Raw genomic sequence first — 14,478 nt, 5'->3', positions numbered from 1 at the left:
GTGGGGAGTTGGCGTAAACATATATGCTCCTGTGGAGTTGATACTATATTTACCATATTTATGTATGCAAGCTATTTCTACAGTGGCCAGTGCGTCCTACTACACTCAGCAACTTGAATCTCCCTTTGCTTCCCCAGTTTTTCTTGGTGGGTTTTTACCCATACCATGGTAAACACATACCCAGGGAGCTCTTAATATAGCGGATGGTACGTTGGCAATGTTAACCTTTAGCTGCAGGTATCAACCAATTGTTCAGGTTGACATGAGACCTCCCCCTCCTCATCCGCATGATATATGGCTGTACGATACAGAGTAACCACTTGGGGACGACAATGTACAAGATTAAAAAGCATTCTTTATTGGTGACATGAGAGGGCAATAGTACTCTTTTCTACATGTGTCTGACACTACACATGTAAGACGGCAGGAGCGTCTAATTGTAGTGTTATTTCATTACATAGCGTTTATTGCTACTAGGGAGAGCTCCTTAAACTGGGCAACACATTGCCGCTGTACCCAATGTTAACATGATTCCAGTGGTCATTTGCTCATCGAGATTAGTATTGCTGTTAAGGAGAACGTGGAATGCTTCACCGGGTTTGAGTTGGTGTTATTAAATGAATAGGCATCAGGCATGCCTTAGGATCCTTTGCATATGGGGAAGGGTTGGGTCATTTATACGAGTACACGCCGAAGGTAACTCAACACCATGGGGTTTCTCGAGCACGGCCAGCGGGCTTGGATGTCTGTTATCTATTTCCATGCAGGTATCGGTCAGAGGAGGACGTCGTGGATCACTGCATGGCAGCCATCTAAGCGACCTGTGTTGTGGTTTGGCACATGTACAAAGTAGTAAATTGATAGTGGGGCGTGTATTGTTGCAATTTACTTAACGTCATTGTCCATCATGGCGTGTAAGGTCCACACAAAACTGTCTAGGTGGGGTGTACATAGCATATCCTACGAATTACATCGTTAATAACTGATATCTATTAGCATCAATGATCAAAATGAGCATATTCCTGGTGTTTCAGAATTAGTGTCTTCATCCATCATTCCTGACATATTATGCTGGTGCGAGGGGAACCATGCTAGCAAGGAATTAAAAGTTTAACAAGAACATTGTGGATCTACCAGGAGGAATTGGGCTAACACCTTGGAGCCGAACTCTTGGGGAAGAAGAAAGCTTCTACAAGAGCTGATAGTAGAAGAAGTCTGCACTTGGCATTACAAGAGGAGAATGGATCGTGGGTGTCTATTACATTAGCTTATATAGTACAAGTGAGGTACATTCTAGGCAGTCAGGCTGACGTAATATTCAACGTTATTTAAGCATTGGGGCAACTCGTGCAAACTTCGGATCAAAACAGACAGTTAGCAAGTTGTCTGTTTTCAGAAGTTGGTAATGGGCGCATGCGGCAACAGAGGATCCTCTCAGTTAGAGGGATAATACTGCAAGCATGGGCAAGCCTCTCTTGGCATCAGGGCACTTGGGTAGACACCTGCAGAGCCAAAGAGAGGAGTGTTTCGTTTATGAATGGACTTTATTCATTATTAAGAGAGGACAACTTATTGTGGAAGGGTGCAGGTAATACTGACCAATTAGTGCTCGTAATCACAAATGGCCTGGGTAGCGTGTGGGGCATTGAGGGCCATGTTTCAGTGCAGAGAAGGCAAAGCGTGGATCGGGGGGGACAATTTAATCAATGTTTTCTGTCTCTATGCAAGAACCGCGCACGAGAGCCGCCCCACCGACTTGGCTGCCACCTGAATTATCAACAGGTATAAGGGTCATAGCACACTGGGGACAGTGTGTTGGGGTCTGGGATTCCCATGCTCTCCCCAGTTGTCATTACTATACGGGGTGTGGGTCGCGTGCTGGTTTCACTCATGGGAGTAATAGATGGATAGTAAACTGGGAGCAGGGACTTATTAGGCAGCCCTGTGCAGAATTGGATATCCTCTCTCACTTGGGTCTGGGCAATGTGTTTTACGGTATAGTGAGTGGGGTGTTCGCTTGCATTTAATGCGAAAGCAAATGGGAAATGTGTTTTCAGCTCAACAACTGGTTGATTTGGGCATATAATGCATCTCTTTGGCATTAATGGTTTGTTGTGCCGTTTGTTCTCTTATCATTTATTAGAAGTTTGAACCTACGGGGCCCCATCCACTGGGGGACGGGAGGGGGCTCTGATACCTGTAGCACATCGATAAACCCTTGTTGGGACCACTTCCTTGGCGCAGGCTGGTCAGTTCAGGATGGTGGAATTTTGTTTTATTCCCCGATACCCACAGTGATGGTTTAACAACATTAGGCATTGACCAAATAGCGACAAAGGCTTATTTGCCTGTCGGGCTACAGCTCCTAGGTGAATGGACAAATAACCTCATGGGTAGAACGGTAGACGACTGGGCGGGTCCGCATTGTGGGTATATGGAGGACTTCTCTTAAAATCTGCGGTCTCACAGGGCCAGGCAGTTCTGACTGACTGTGTAATTTTGTGATACTCTGTTCCATTTGAGCTACGCAGTCTCATTCAAGACCAGGCACTTTTACGCCCAAGTTTTCATGCATAGGTTACTGCCTCACACATGCACACTCCAACCTATGGAGTGTTCGACAAAAGCAGCCTGATCCTTGGTCTGCTTAGGATGCTTGCGGGTCTGAGGGGCGCAATGCTGCCATTGGGTCTCCCTCATCTTCAATGTTGTGTGCTAGCAAAAAAGTGTTTTTCTTAGTGCTTCAATGTCACTCATCATGCACTGTAATATGAAACGTCACACATAGCAGTTTCACGCGTGTATCTCTGAAGGGGTGGCTAGTTCGTGGTTGGCTATGCAAGAAAGCTTTAACTGTGGCTTCCTCATCTTGGGCAACTAAGCAATTCGACTGTTGTAGTGAAGTGCTCCTTATGTAAATTACAGGGATGCAGTTGCCACAGCGGCTATATACCAGGCAATATTCAGCACTTTACCTGAACGAGCTGGATAGCCCTGCAGATTAGTGGTCCGGCATAGGCCTCACATTAACCGCTGCATCTTGGCCTGCGCTGAGACAATCACCAGTTGGACCACAGCATTACCAGTTTACTTTACTCTGGCCCTTTGGCACCATGGGGATGCATTATCAGGTTGCACAAAAATTTGGGCCTGCATGAGCCACTCACACACCTCCTACAGTCTGATCCCACTAAGACCTCTCAGCTCGGCAACCACTTTGGATCGGGCTGTTACAGTATGCCTCTAACTTGTAATTCATGGGTCACATGTTGGCACTTAGTTGGCCATGTAAGCGTTTGGTTTGGCTGCTTTTACGTGAAGGGTTCGTTAGGGGCCAGGCAATTTTAACAGCTAAAAATCAACAACAGGGGTTGTCACGCAGTGGAGGGCCCGTGGCTAGGTGTTAGGGTAAGCTTTCACCTAGATAGTATCTACTTAGTTGTTTTCGGGTACTAAAGTAAGGATTCCTTTGGCAAGGTGCACATGCCAGGAAGTAAGAGCGAGGAAGGATTAATTCTCTTAGTTGCACAACTTATATATACAGTTGTATAGGTGGCTTGTTACAAGCTCCATAAGGGTCCATGGACGGCCAGGCACAGGGGGAAGTCTTGTACAAGTGTCAAACATGAGGAGATCCTCTACACAGTGTTTTAAGCCGACACCAGAACGCAGTTGGCAGGCATGGTTGAGAGGTGATGGTCTTACATTTAGGTTCCCATGGGTTTGGAAGTGAAGTGTCTTTCCAGTGAGGCTAAACATGAGAGGAGTTGGTTAGCCTACAATAGGGTCGGCGTCAGGGGAGTGAGCCGCCTGGCGTGACCTTGATGGTGAATATTTCCCCAGGAAGTATAAGTAAGCGTGGAAGGCCACTTGCTAGACAGGGGACACCATGCCAGTGGCAGTGGTGTTGTTACCTGATAGGGGCTTGTTGGTTGCTGGTCAGCCAGCGGTACAGAATAGGAACAGTCTTGGGGATGGCACACTTGATGGACACCTGTATGCACAGTTGGCAGTTATTTGGGAGTTCATGGACATCACTGTCACAGTTCCCTGTCCAGAGGGCGGCAGAAGTGAGAAGGAAGTTTGGTTGCGTGCCAGCGTGGCGGTGCTGAGGAAGAGAGCAGACTTGTCCTTGCCTGAGCTTAGAAGGCCGGGGATTGCAAGTGTGATGCAATAGGTCCTTGGCGCCAACGAGAGGTGGATAGTGTCACCCGACTACTTGGGAGTAGCCTGAAACATAGGAGAACTTGTTTCATCAGGCTTGGGTCGCTACTTGCCAAATGCACTGTGTGCTTTGATGTAGTCAGGGTGCATTTACCCGAAGTGGATATGACGAGCTTGGGGTGATATAGCGGAAAGCACTAGGAGCAGCAGGTTGTACTAATAGGAAGCTAGTAGGTGGGGGGACTCTGGGGCGGCGGCGGCCACACCCAGAGCCATGGCGGAGTTACAGGGCGATCCAATGCAGAAGGGTACAGAGGGGTACCCTCTACAGGAGCACCAGTGGGTGCGAGAGCAGAATTATCCCCAGGGAGGTCCACGCTGGGTTGGACCCTGGAGGAGTGACGGCGCCCCGTTAGTCCTTCGGGCGGTTGTAGACCTGAGCAACCGGGGGTTGCCACAACGCTCCGCCCCCCGAGGGGGGGGGGGCGTGGGCAAGGGGCGGAATAGAGGTCCGCCGAGGGGAGGGGTTAGACCTTCCCCCCCAAACTGACAACGCCCCCGCGGTTAACACCCCGGGGGGGTTATGGCTCATCAGGTGGGCAGGTCGCGAGAGGCACCTGCTCTGGATCGACCCGTAAGATAACCCAACATGCGCATAATGTATATGCTAATAAAACTGCAACAACTTTTCGCCATCAAACTTGTGTTGTGTCGGTTATTGGTGGAGTGTTGTGTTGTATGATGGAAGGGCTGGGGCTGGGCCGATATTGGCATTATGATTGCCTGCCCCGGGATACCAAAGGTGGCCACCTACGAGGGCGGCCACCCTTAGTGCCATAGGATGGCACAGACCCTGAGCGGTCTAGTGGTTGGGGGGATCTTGGTCCCCCCGTGATGTCACTTCCTGTGTCTGGAGGGGAGGGGTGTCTATATAGCCCAGGGGGCGAGGGTCAAGCGCCCTCTTTGTACGTTGGCCGCTGCTTGCGCTGACCCTCGCCCTCCCAGGCCTGGACCATGAGCGGGTACTGCCCGTTGCCTTTTCCCTCCCTTCCGCTTACCCTGCTTTCGGGCAGTAAGTGGGGGGGGGGGGTTTGCTATTAATATTACTGTCTTTGTGTTGCAGGCGGAGTTACAGGGCGATCCAATGCAGAAGGGTACAGAGGGGTACCCTCTACAGGAGCACCGGTGGGTGCGAGAGCAGAATTATCCCCAGGGAGGTCCACGCTGGGTTGGACCCTGGAGGAGTGATGGCGCCCCGTTAGTCCTTCGGGCGGTTGTAGACCTGAGCAACCGGGGGTTGCCACAACGCTCCGCCCCCCCGAGGGGGGGCGTGGGCAAGGGGCGGAATAGAGGTCCGCCGAGGGGAGGGGTTAGACCTTCCCCCCCAAACTGACAACGCCCCGCGGTTAACACCCCGGGGGGGTTATGGCTCATCAGGTGGGCAGGTCGCGAGAGGCGCCTGCTCTGGATCGACCCGTAAGATAACCCAACATGCGCATAATGTATATGCTAATAAAACTGCAACAACTTTTCGCCATCAAACTTGTGTTGTGTCGGTTATTGGTGGAGTGTTGTGTTGTATGATGGAAGGGCTGGGGCTGGGCCGATATTGGCACTATGACTATGCTCTTGCTGACTGGTGGCTGCAATCAAGGAGTGCCCATAATCCGATTTTGCTTCTATGACACCTCTGGCTCTTCGGCAGCCTCTGGTGGACCGGTAATAGTCCAATGTCACTCCAACTTTTTTAAGTCTGCTCTTTGTGGGAATCTCCATTAAAACGACCCTGAAAGAGTCATGTGAAAATCTTCCCTGTTTTAGGCATAAGTGATAAATCACAATCTGAACCTCTGTCTTGGTTTCATTCAGTTTGAGCCAATTTAGATTTCTGATTTTGAAATCTACCTCAAGTTCTATCAGGAGATGGTGAAAAGGTTCCATGTGGAAATGTATGTCATCCAGTAATCAAATCCTTGCCGTGCAACTCAACAAAATGAGTTAGCCATCTTAAACATCGAACACCCAACCCACCTCGCTGACTCTTTCAACAGAGTGGTATAGATGAGGTGCTTCAGACATGTCCAGCATCATTAATAGCATCCTTAATATATTATTATTCTTTAATATGATTCATTATTAGATTAGATTTCCCAGAAAGCCACATGTTTAAATAAAATGTTAAAATGGCAGGTGTTGTGCTTCTAATTAGGCGACAGCCAGATTTTTTAGACCCTAAAATGTGAAACAACTCCAGATAGTTGCTAATTTGCACTGGCTCCTCTTTTTAATAAATTTGCTGTAGTGAAAAAGTTTCCTTTAATATGGACTGGGGCAGTGATGCTGGTAAAAATGTTCGGATAGGCCGTGAACCATCAATGTTACATCACTGAATTCCAAGATTGTCATAAATGATATGCAGCCGGTGGTGCATTTTAGAGCACACTGTCACAAATATGTAGTAGTGCAGAGTCATTAATAAACACCACATTTTCCATTGCAGTGGCAACAGAATTCACACTGGCTTGTAGTTTTACTGATAAAGCTATATGTATAACTAACAAAGAATAATGTGTGGAAATTGGGCTTCTGGTAATATTTATGATTCGCACATCACCAAATAAAGCATCTTGAACTGATCATATTAAAAGCATTGTTTTAATCACACTTACAACATTATAAAAAAAAGTGTGTTTCATTTGTGCTTTCCAAACTGCTGATATACTTGGAAATATTTACACTGTTCACTTACAGGTATTTAAATGGGTGTAGTATGAAAAACTGATATCCCACAACCTTTTGTTCCACTCTTTCTTAACCCCAGCAAGATTGTCAGATAGTTCACTTTATAAAATCCTCTAACGTTGCTGTTAGAGAAAGTAAACAGCAATCTACACGTTGTAAGAATAAGCAGTATTTTGTCAGAAGAAATAGCTTGACATTTGATCTCCGTCTTTGAATGCATAGCAAAGGTGACAAGATGAAAACACAACTTAAAGGCATCTTTATTGCTTAGTCACCTTCTGAATTTAAGCCTGTTTATTATGTGGATTCTGCACCATCCCCGACTTTAGGTCTCTCTATGTGCCAGTTCAGTCTCTGGCACTTTTGGTAAGGTTACATACAAGTAACACTGATGACCAGTCTTCGCACTACTTTAGTCCATGGGCCCACTTGTATGATCCGAAAATGGTATCATTGCAAGGCAGCCACTGTGCCTGCGCAAATATTTGCCTATTGCTGGAGGTATGAACTCTAGCACGTGATGAGAGTTCTCATTCATCTTTCAGCTCTGGTGAACTAACACCTTAAATAATGTTGCTAATTAGTCTCCACACCATTCAATTGGTTGCCTCTGTGATAGAATTACAATTAGTATTACAGCCTGGTCCTAAATGTCTAGTCCGTGCTCAGCATCTCTTTTCTTTTATTTAAACTTGTCTGTATTAGCATTTGTTGTGCAGAATACAAGAAACATAAAAACAACAGAACATTGCAGCATTATCTGAAATACACACATATAAAAACACAGCATCCATGAGATGCCCCGCTCAACCCTCGCCTGGCGGAGAGATTCACCCATATATCATTCCCTTGGCCTACAGCGGTCTGGCCTAGGCTCAAAGGCCCAACTAACACCCATACTGCCTGTCTCTACTCTATGGGGGGGAGGGATTACCACCACTCAATGTCTAGTGCTTGGCATATCTGAAATGCTTATATATAGGTAAAAATGTAGGTCAGCATACAAGCCTGCTCAATCTATGTTTTCCTGGAGCTTTTTTTCATTGATTGTGGGGGTGTCTGGACAAAATGTTGAATTTTAAATATTGTGATACACAAATATTGTGTAAAAAATATTGTTAGTACAGAAATATTTTGTCACAGAATATTGCCGTCAAGAATATCGTTTTTGTTATATAATACTTCAAATAGAATTGTTTTATTATTGTTAACTTAAACATATTTGAAAAAATATTGCATTTAGTTTAATATATATTAAGTAAAATATTCATTTTCGGTGTTAGTATTATTATTTTATATCTTATTATCTTTGTGTACTATAGTTTATAAGTTAAAATGTTTATTTTTTGAATTGTTAGTAATTAATAATTAGGCCTCCCGGTGTTATGGTATTTTCTTTTTTACATTTCATTCTGTATTTATCCATATTTATTTTTTGGCCATTTTATTGGTATTTATCCATATTTATTTTATGTTTTCAGAATAAATGGAGTGATAAAATTGTATATTTCCACATTTATTTAACTGATAGAGATGCACTCATACTTTGATGCCAGTTAGGTTCTAGCAACTTAAGTAGCCAATAATAACAAAACAGTACACCAACAGCTAACTATTAACATTATCAACATATATATGTTAAAATATGCCTGTATTTAAGGGAATCTGATCCTTTTTTTTAAATCTCCATGGTGTCTATCTGCTTAGCAGTTGGTCTGGAATTTATGAAGGACAACTAGGTTAGTCACTCACAAGAAGCACAATTTTCTGTATTTTTCTGCTTCTTACAGACAGGAAATAGACTGTTTTCTGTCTGTATTTATATGTAAAAATCAGTAAAACTGAAAGCAGGAATTCGTATTTATAATGCAATGTAAATGTAAATGTAAATGTAATTGAGCTTATATAGCGCACAGCTACCCGCAGTGGGTGTCCCGGCGCTTGCTTAGGGAACCCGTCCTGATATTCCCCTGTGTGATAGCCCCAGCAGGGTATCCACAAGGTGAAAGTCAGGCATCCCGCCGCGAGGGGCCGTTGTGGAGATTAAGCAAGCTATTGCCCAGAGTCGCAGAGTGTGAACCCGTGATTCGAGAAGGCACCGGATCGAGAGAATTATCGAGTCTGTGGAATTTTTAGCCCAAGACCCGCCGAGGCGGGGAATTGAACCCTGGTCCAGGACCTATCTCAGCTTCCGGGTCTGCCGCCTCTAACCCCTGAGCCACACTTCTCACTATATCTGCTCTACTTGTGACTTACTCATATCGATGTCACTGCTCTAACCTGTTTTTGTTGTTTTTTATTCTTTCTGCGTGGAATTAGTTGGGCTGAACAGAAGAAAAAGAACAAATATCTCACACAACCTGTTTTTAGGGCAACAGGTTGGGAAGTATTAGCAGCAGGTTTAAATGATGCATGGAATTGGACAGTCTGAATCTGACCACGCATTAATTGCTGTAAGGCAATCAATTCAAAGGTAATCTTGAGTGCTGATTCTTCTGCGGACTTCTCTCCAGGTTATCTGGTGACATGCTGAGTTCTGGCACCACTGAAATGTAGGCTCCTTTTGGCAGATTAGGAATTCCCTAGCAACTTAGACTTGGTGACCTGAAGTTTATTAAGAATTGATTTGGGGTGCCCACCGGTAATGAGTTCTCATAATCTAACTTGCATCCATAATTTAACACAGCCTCTGTGTTTAGCACGTCTTCATCCTAAGTGGTTTCTTGGCACTATGTAACTGATGGTTGATTTGTATCCATATCAGTAATTATTAAGGTTGTAGGACCAAAAGACAGTAATTTGTAAGATTTAAGATAATTATAAAATGGGTGAACATACAATTTGATAGAAATGTATTGGGCTGATTTTTGTTTTTATGTTTTTCTGTGTAGATATTGTTGTTGGTTTAAACTAAATTGAGGGAGAAATCTATTTATCCTGAAGAAGGTGGCTCTAAATACTGGGAGTCCACCGAAACGTGTCGATGCAACTTGAACACTAAATCTGACAAATATTGTGTTATACAGTAGATATCAATGAATTTACTGATACTCTGTACTCTAAAAAATAATCAAAGCAGATTGGTGATCTTAAGACATATGCGATTGTCTTATTACTCAATACAAGAAGGTATGCAGTTCCTAAGAAGGGGAGAGGGAGAGGACAACAGGACTGGGTGGTCCACAGTCCAAAAGTTATAGGAGGAATGGAGGATTCCTCCTATTGGAATATAGGCCCTTACACACCTGGCAGGGTGACATGCTGCATCATAGGTCTCCTTGGCAAGTCGGCCATGCAATACCTGACGGGCTCCCTATAAGGGGCTCTTTGCAGGAGATCTTTTATTTCAAAGTGCAGTTGGGTGCCTTATGGGTATGGGGCCTTGGTGTGTAGATGGATGTGATGCAAGTGAGTGTTCTTAGTGGTGATTTAAAAAGGGACATGGCTGCAAAAAATGTATTTAATCAGCAAGACTTCCAACCCAATTAAAAACAGGGTGGCACACTGCTGAAGTAATGTTTCAGGGATGGCGCAAAGTCAAATGGTCAACATGTTTCTTGTCTAAATAGTCCTCAGATCTAGTGGCAATTCGTCAGGACCAAAGTTCTAAAAAGCTATCTACACAGTGGTTGGTTGTTTGGTAATGTGACCCTGATTAACCAAACCTAAAACCTACAGTGTGGTACCTGAATTTAGATGACCGACCCCTGGGTCGGCAATAACCGACAACAACTCTCGGCAGGGAGGACACAGGGAATTACCAAGTGCCGCTTGCTTAGAGGCAAGTATGCCGTCAGAGCTATCCTCTCACTGGCGGAGACGATTGCGGGCAGTGAGTGGATAGGTCTGACGGCTGACGGCTGGTGGGCATTAAAATATCTCTTGCAGGCAGTTTCCCAACTGTAGAAATACATGTAATTTGATAATGTGCCTTTCTAGAGTGGGAAAATAAATTAAGCCTATTTTTGCAGTAGAAAAGGGAAAGCATCACCCGAATTTTGACAGGCTTTCTAGATAGGAAAAAAGAAACATAACTCATACGTGCTAACGCTCTTTTACAGCAGGGAAATAATGAATCACACCCTCCTACCGCCCCACCCAGCACACACACACTCACACACATGGACAGTGTACTTTAAAGAAAGTGTCAGGATATTTCATTTGAACATGGTAAGAGAAAATTTCAAAGAACACATCAATCTAAAAGGTCTCCACTACATAGAAGAGAAAGGTTTAGTTTTATTTAACCAGCCAAAGAACAAAAAGTATCACCAACGATTAAAATTCGAGAATGTTCTTTTGCTAAATGACACCTGAGTTTGGAAACATATTGTGAGATCATTCATGGAATGGCTGGCTCCTTTAAAAATCAAATGCATGGGGGATAGGAGTGAGACTTCCATCAGAAGAGAGCTAAAAAGCTGTGTATTCTCGCGTCATTAGCACTTCGTCGCGCAATTACCGACCGGTGAAAAAGCACCTGAAACGTTCAGTGTGTGTTCTTTTAAAATCCATTGATAGAACGGAAAGACAATTTTCCGGCGGCGCTTCTACGTAAACATACATTTCGCTATGTAAAAAGCAGGTGCTGCGCCCTTACCTCATCTACAGGAAGTATGGAATCGGTGACATCACATCTGGCCTCAGAGTTTTCTTCGCTGTGCTGAAAAAGTTCAATATTTTCACTTCCAGTAGATCCCATTTTTAAGGAAAAAAATCGCGTAAAAAATAAAATATCGCTGCAGTTTGATCCTTGAATCCGCAGAGGACACTCATTAAATAAACTCTTTTAAACGGGTAGGAGATGAATGAAGCTCATTCTGGTTCATTTCCAGCTCCTGTCTGTGAGTAACAGGGAGTAAGAGCCCCAACTATTATCCGCACAGCGCCTCCTCACTTCCGTGTGACTACATTAGCAGCTATGCTAATGTTTTCACATTACTAGGTCAAAGTTTCATGGAAGGAGTGGTCAGCGGCGTAGCTCGCAGGCAGACTGTGAAGCGAGGCTGGGTAAACATGCGAGAACAGGACTGAGCTCCGTGATCGAAAGCCAAATTCCACATACCTAGAATTTCCAGTCTGACAACACCTTGCTCTTCGTGAGCGGTCTAAGGCTAAGCCAAGTTCTAAATTGAAATGTACTTTAAAAAAAAATTGCATTTCATAAAGAAGGACCATTGTTTCATTTGTTCTTCGAAACTTATGAACAACTCGATTGTTATTTAAATTGTTATTTAAATGAATGATTGGGAACAGTGGATCCCTGTTGAGTGATTGGCAAACTTCATGCAAAGGAAACTTAAATAAGAATATGGAGCTCATGGGCTTCCTAGGTACAGAACCGCATCCCTGACATATATTTTCTTTTTTACAGTCATCAGCCATTCATTTATTTTCTTTTGCCTTCCCAGTTTTAGCCTACTTTTCTGTCCCTGTTGTTTATACTAGATGTACTTTGTTTGCTTTAGTTTATTTTCTTTCTCTTTGTTCTTTTCTATTTTTCTTCCCTTTTATTTATTTATATAATTTTCCCAAATTCCTTTCCTTCTAAGAGAAGTCTTTCTTTTGTCTTTCCACCCTCTCTCCCTTCCATCCATCTATTCATTCATTCTTTCTTTCTTTCTTTCTTTCTTTCTTTCTTTCTTTCTTTCTTTCTTTCTTTCTTTTTCATTTCACCCCTTAGATCGATGTCACACTTGTTCACTCTATTTATCTGTATCTCACTTTTTCTTTTGTCTAACTTCACACTTTTCTCATTCGTTGTAAAACCCTGTTCAGTTATTTTCTTCCTTTGGCTCAGACTGATAAATTAGAAGTACGTTTTTCATTTGCCAAGGGAAAGGCGTTCAGCTTCTAGAACTTTATTCACTTTGAGTAAGGAGTTTCTGATCTATTCAATGGTAATAATTCCCTGTTATTGTGTTACCTGGAACTACCAAACACTCGTATTTGTTTCCATTACTTTTCTATTACATACTGATAGTGTTGTAAGCACAGTGGGTGAACAGATAGTAGCTATTACTTCCTTACTAACTTTGTCTCCTCGTTCAACATATAATTATTCGAGGAGACAGTTCCACCTTTCAGACAGGCAACCCATCGCCCCCCTATAAAAGCTATCCCACAAATGCCTCCCGATATGCTTGACTCCTGGACAGACACCTATTGACCATTGAGGACCAGGAATCACTCACATGGGCTGTATTTTGCTTTCCAGTCAGTTGCTTAGTATGGGTTTAGAGGTGGGTGCTTTATGTATATCGGGATCTTCACCTGTGATGGATATCATGTAGATCTGGTGTAGGGAATCCCCTGTCCCTGCTGAGGTTGGTCCTCGAGAATATTACTGAATGATCACCGAGGGAGAAAAGTTTGGGTCAGAAGCCTGAGTGGAGAAATAATTCTCAAGTCATATTCTTCTCTTCCAGCAACTGTATTGCACTGAAGACCCCATGTGGGGACATTCTTCAGAAGGCTATGGAGGTGATGAGACTTTCTCACATAAGGTTTGGTTGAGCTGTTGAAGTGACCTGTTCAATATCTTTAAAAACCCAACAAGCTACAAAAAGACGCATGTAAGCATGGAGGCCATTTTTAGATGGGAGACAAAAGACAAAGTGCAAACGTATCCAGTTAGAGCTTAAAGGCTGGTAAGATAACACCCACCGTCTAGATTTAGTGGAGGCCTTTCTCTTTTTCTTTGCAGGGACCTAGCAGATGAGTAATGCAGGCAGTTCACACTCTTAAAGCAAGGTATGATATCAATCAACACTTTCTAGCCGCTAAAATCTCCTAGTGTGAATATGTTTCCATAAAGATAACTCGTCTTTGGGTTTGCTTGGATTGAGCAGTAGGCAAATCTCATCAATAGCTGTGGATTAGGTGTTGTGCTTAACCAACCAATTAAACAACAACATAGTTAAAGAAATAAAGAGCTTAACTTCCAAGCTTTGTACCCTTCCTTGCGCCACACTATTTCAACTATAATACTGTGTAATTATAGAGCGAGTGCAATCCTTTTTTTATACTGTATTTGCTATATACATCTCATACATAGTGTCAGAAAGTCGGTTATTAGTTTGGAAAGGGTGGAGTGTCTAATCAGCTTAACAGACACAGCCTGGTTGTCAGAAATGGGGTCTCTAGTTTGCACCGTGTCCCAGTAGGGACCCTCACTCTAGTCAGGGTAAGGGAGTCACACAGCAAAGATAACCCCTGCTCACCCCCTTGGTAGATTGGCACAAGCAGTCAGGCTTATCACAGAGGTAAGGTGTAAGGCATTTGTACATACACACACAGTGAAAACACTACAAAAGGAGTCCACAGCAGTTTAGAAAAATAGCCAGTATTTATCTGAATAAAACAAGACCAAAACGACAGAAATTCAACATACACAAGTCAAGATATCCCTTTTCAGTTCAGTCCATAGAAATCAATGGATGCGCATCTTTTAGCATTAAGTACCTTGGATAAATAAAAAATCAAAGATGAATTAGGTGCATGGGAGGTGAGGTGCTGGAAAAGCAAAGAAATGCATCAGTTAGTTCCAGGGGAGGTGATGTGTTGGTTCCT

General features: G+C 43.7%; 1 protein-coding gene across 1 annotated transcript in view; it reads right to left on the bottom strand.

Annotated features, from left to right (window-relative positions):
- The window catches only part of C8H3orf52 (chromosome 8 C3orf52 homolog), a 153,012-nt gene extending 141,260 nt beyond the window's left edge, over positions 1–11,752 (bottom strand). The window contains exon 1 of the mRNA XM_086934084.1: positions 11,507–11,752. Coding sequence (XP_086790210.1) covers positions 11,507–11,608 — 102 coding nt within the window. The 5' untranslated portion in view covers positions 11,609–11,752. The remainder of the gene's footprint in view (positions 1–11,506) is intronic.
- Between the last annotated feature and the right edge of the window lie 2,726 nt (positions 11,753–14,478).

Source organism: Lissotriton vulgaris, chromosome 8 (genome assembly GCF_964263255.1).
Source record: "Lissotriton vulgaris chromosome 8, aLisVul1.2, whole genome shotgun sequence".
In the NCBI taxonomy this organism is placed as follows: Eukaryota; Metazoa; Chordata; class Amphibia; order Caudata; family Salamandridae; genus Lissotriton; species Lissotriton vulgaris.
Note: the sequence above shows the minus strand (reverse complement) of the source record. Positions and strands in the feature narration are given on the sequence as shown.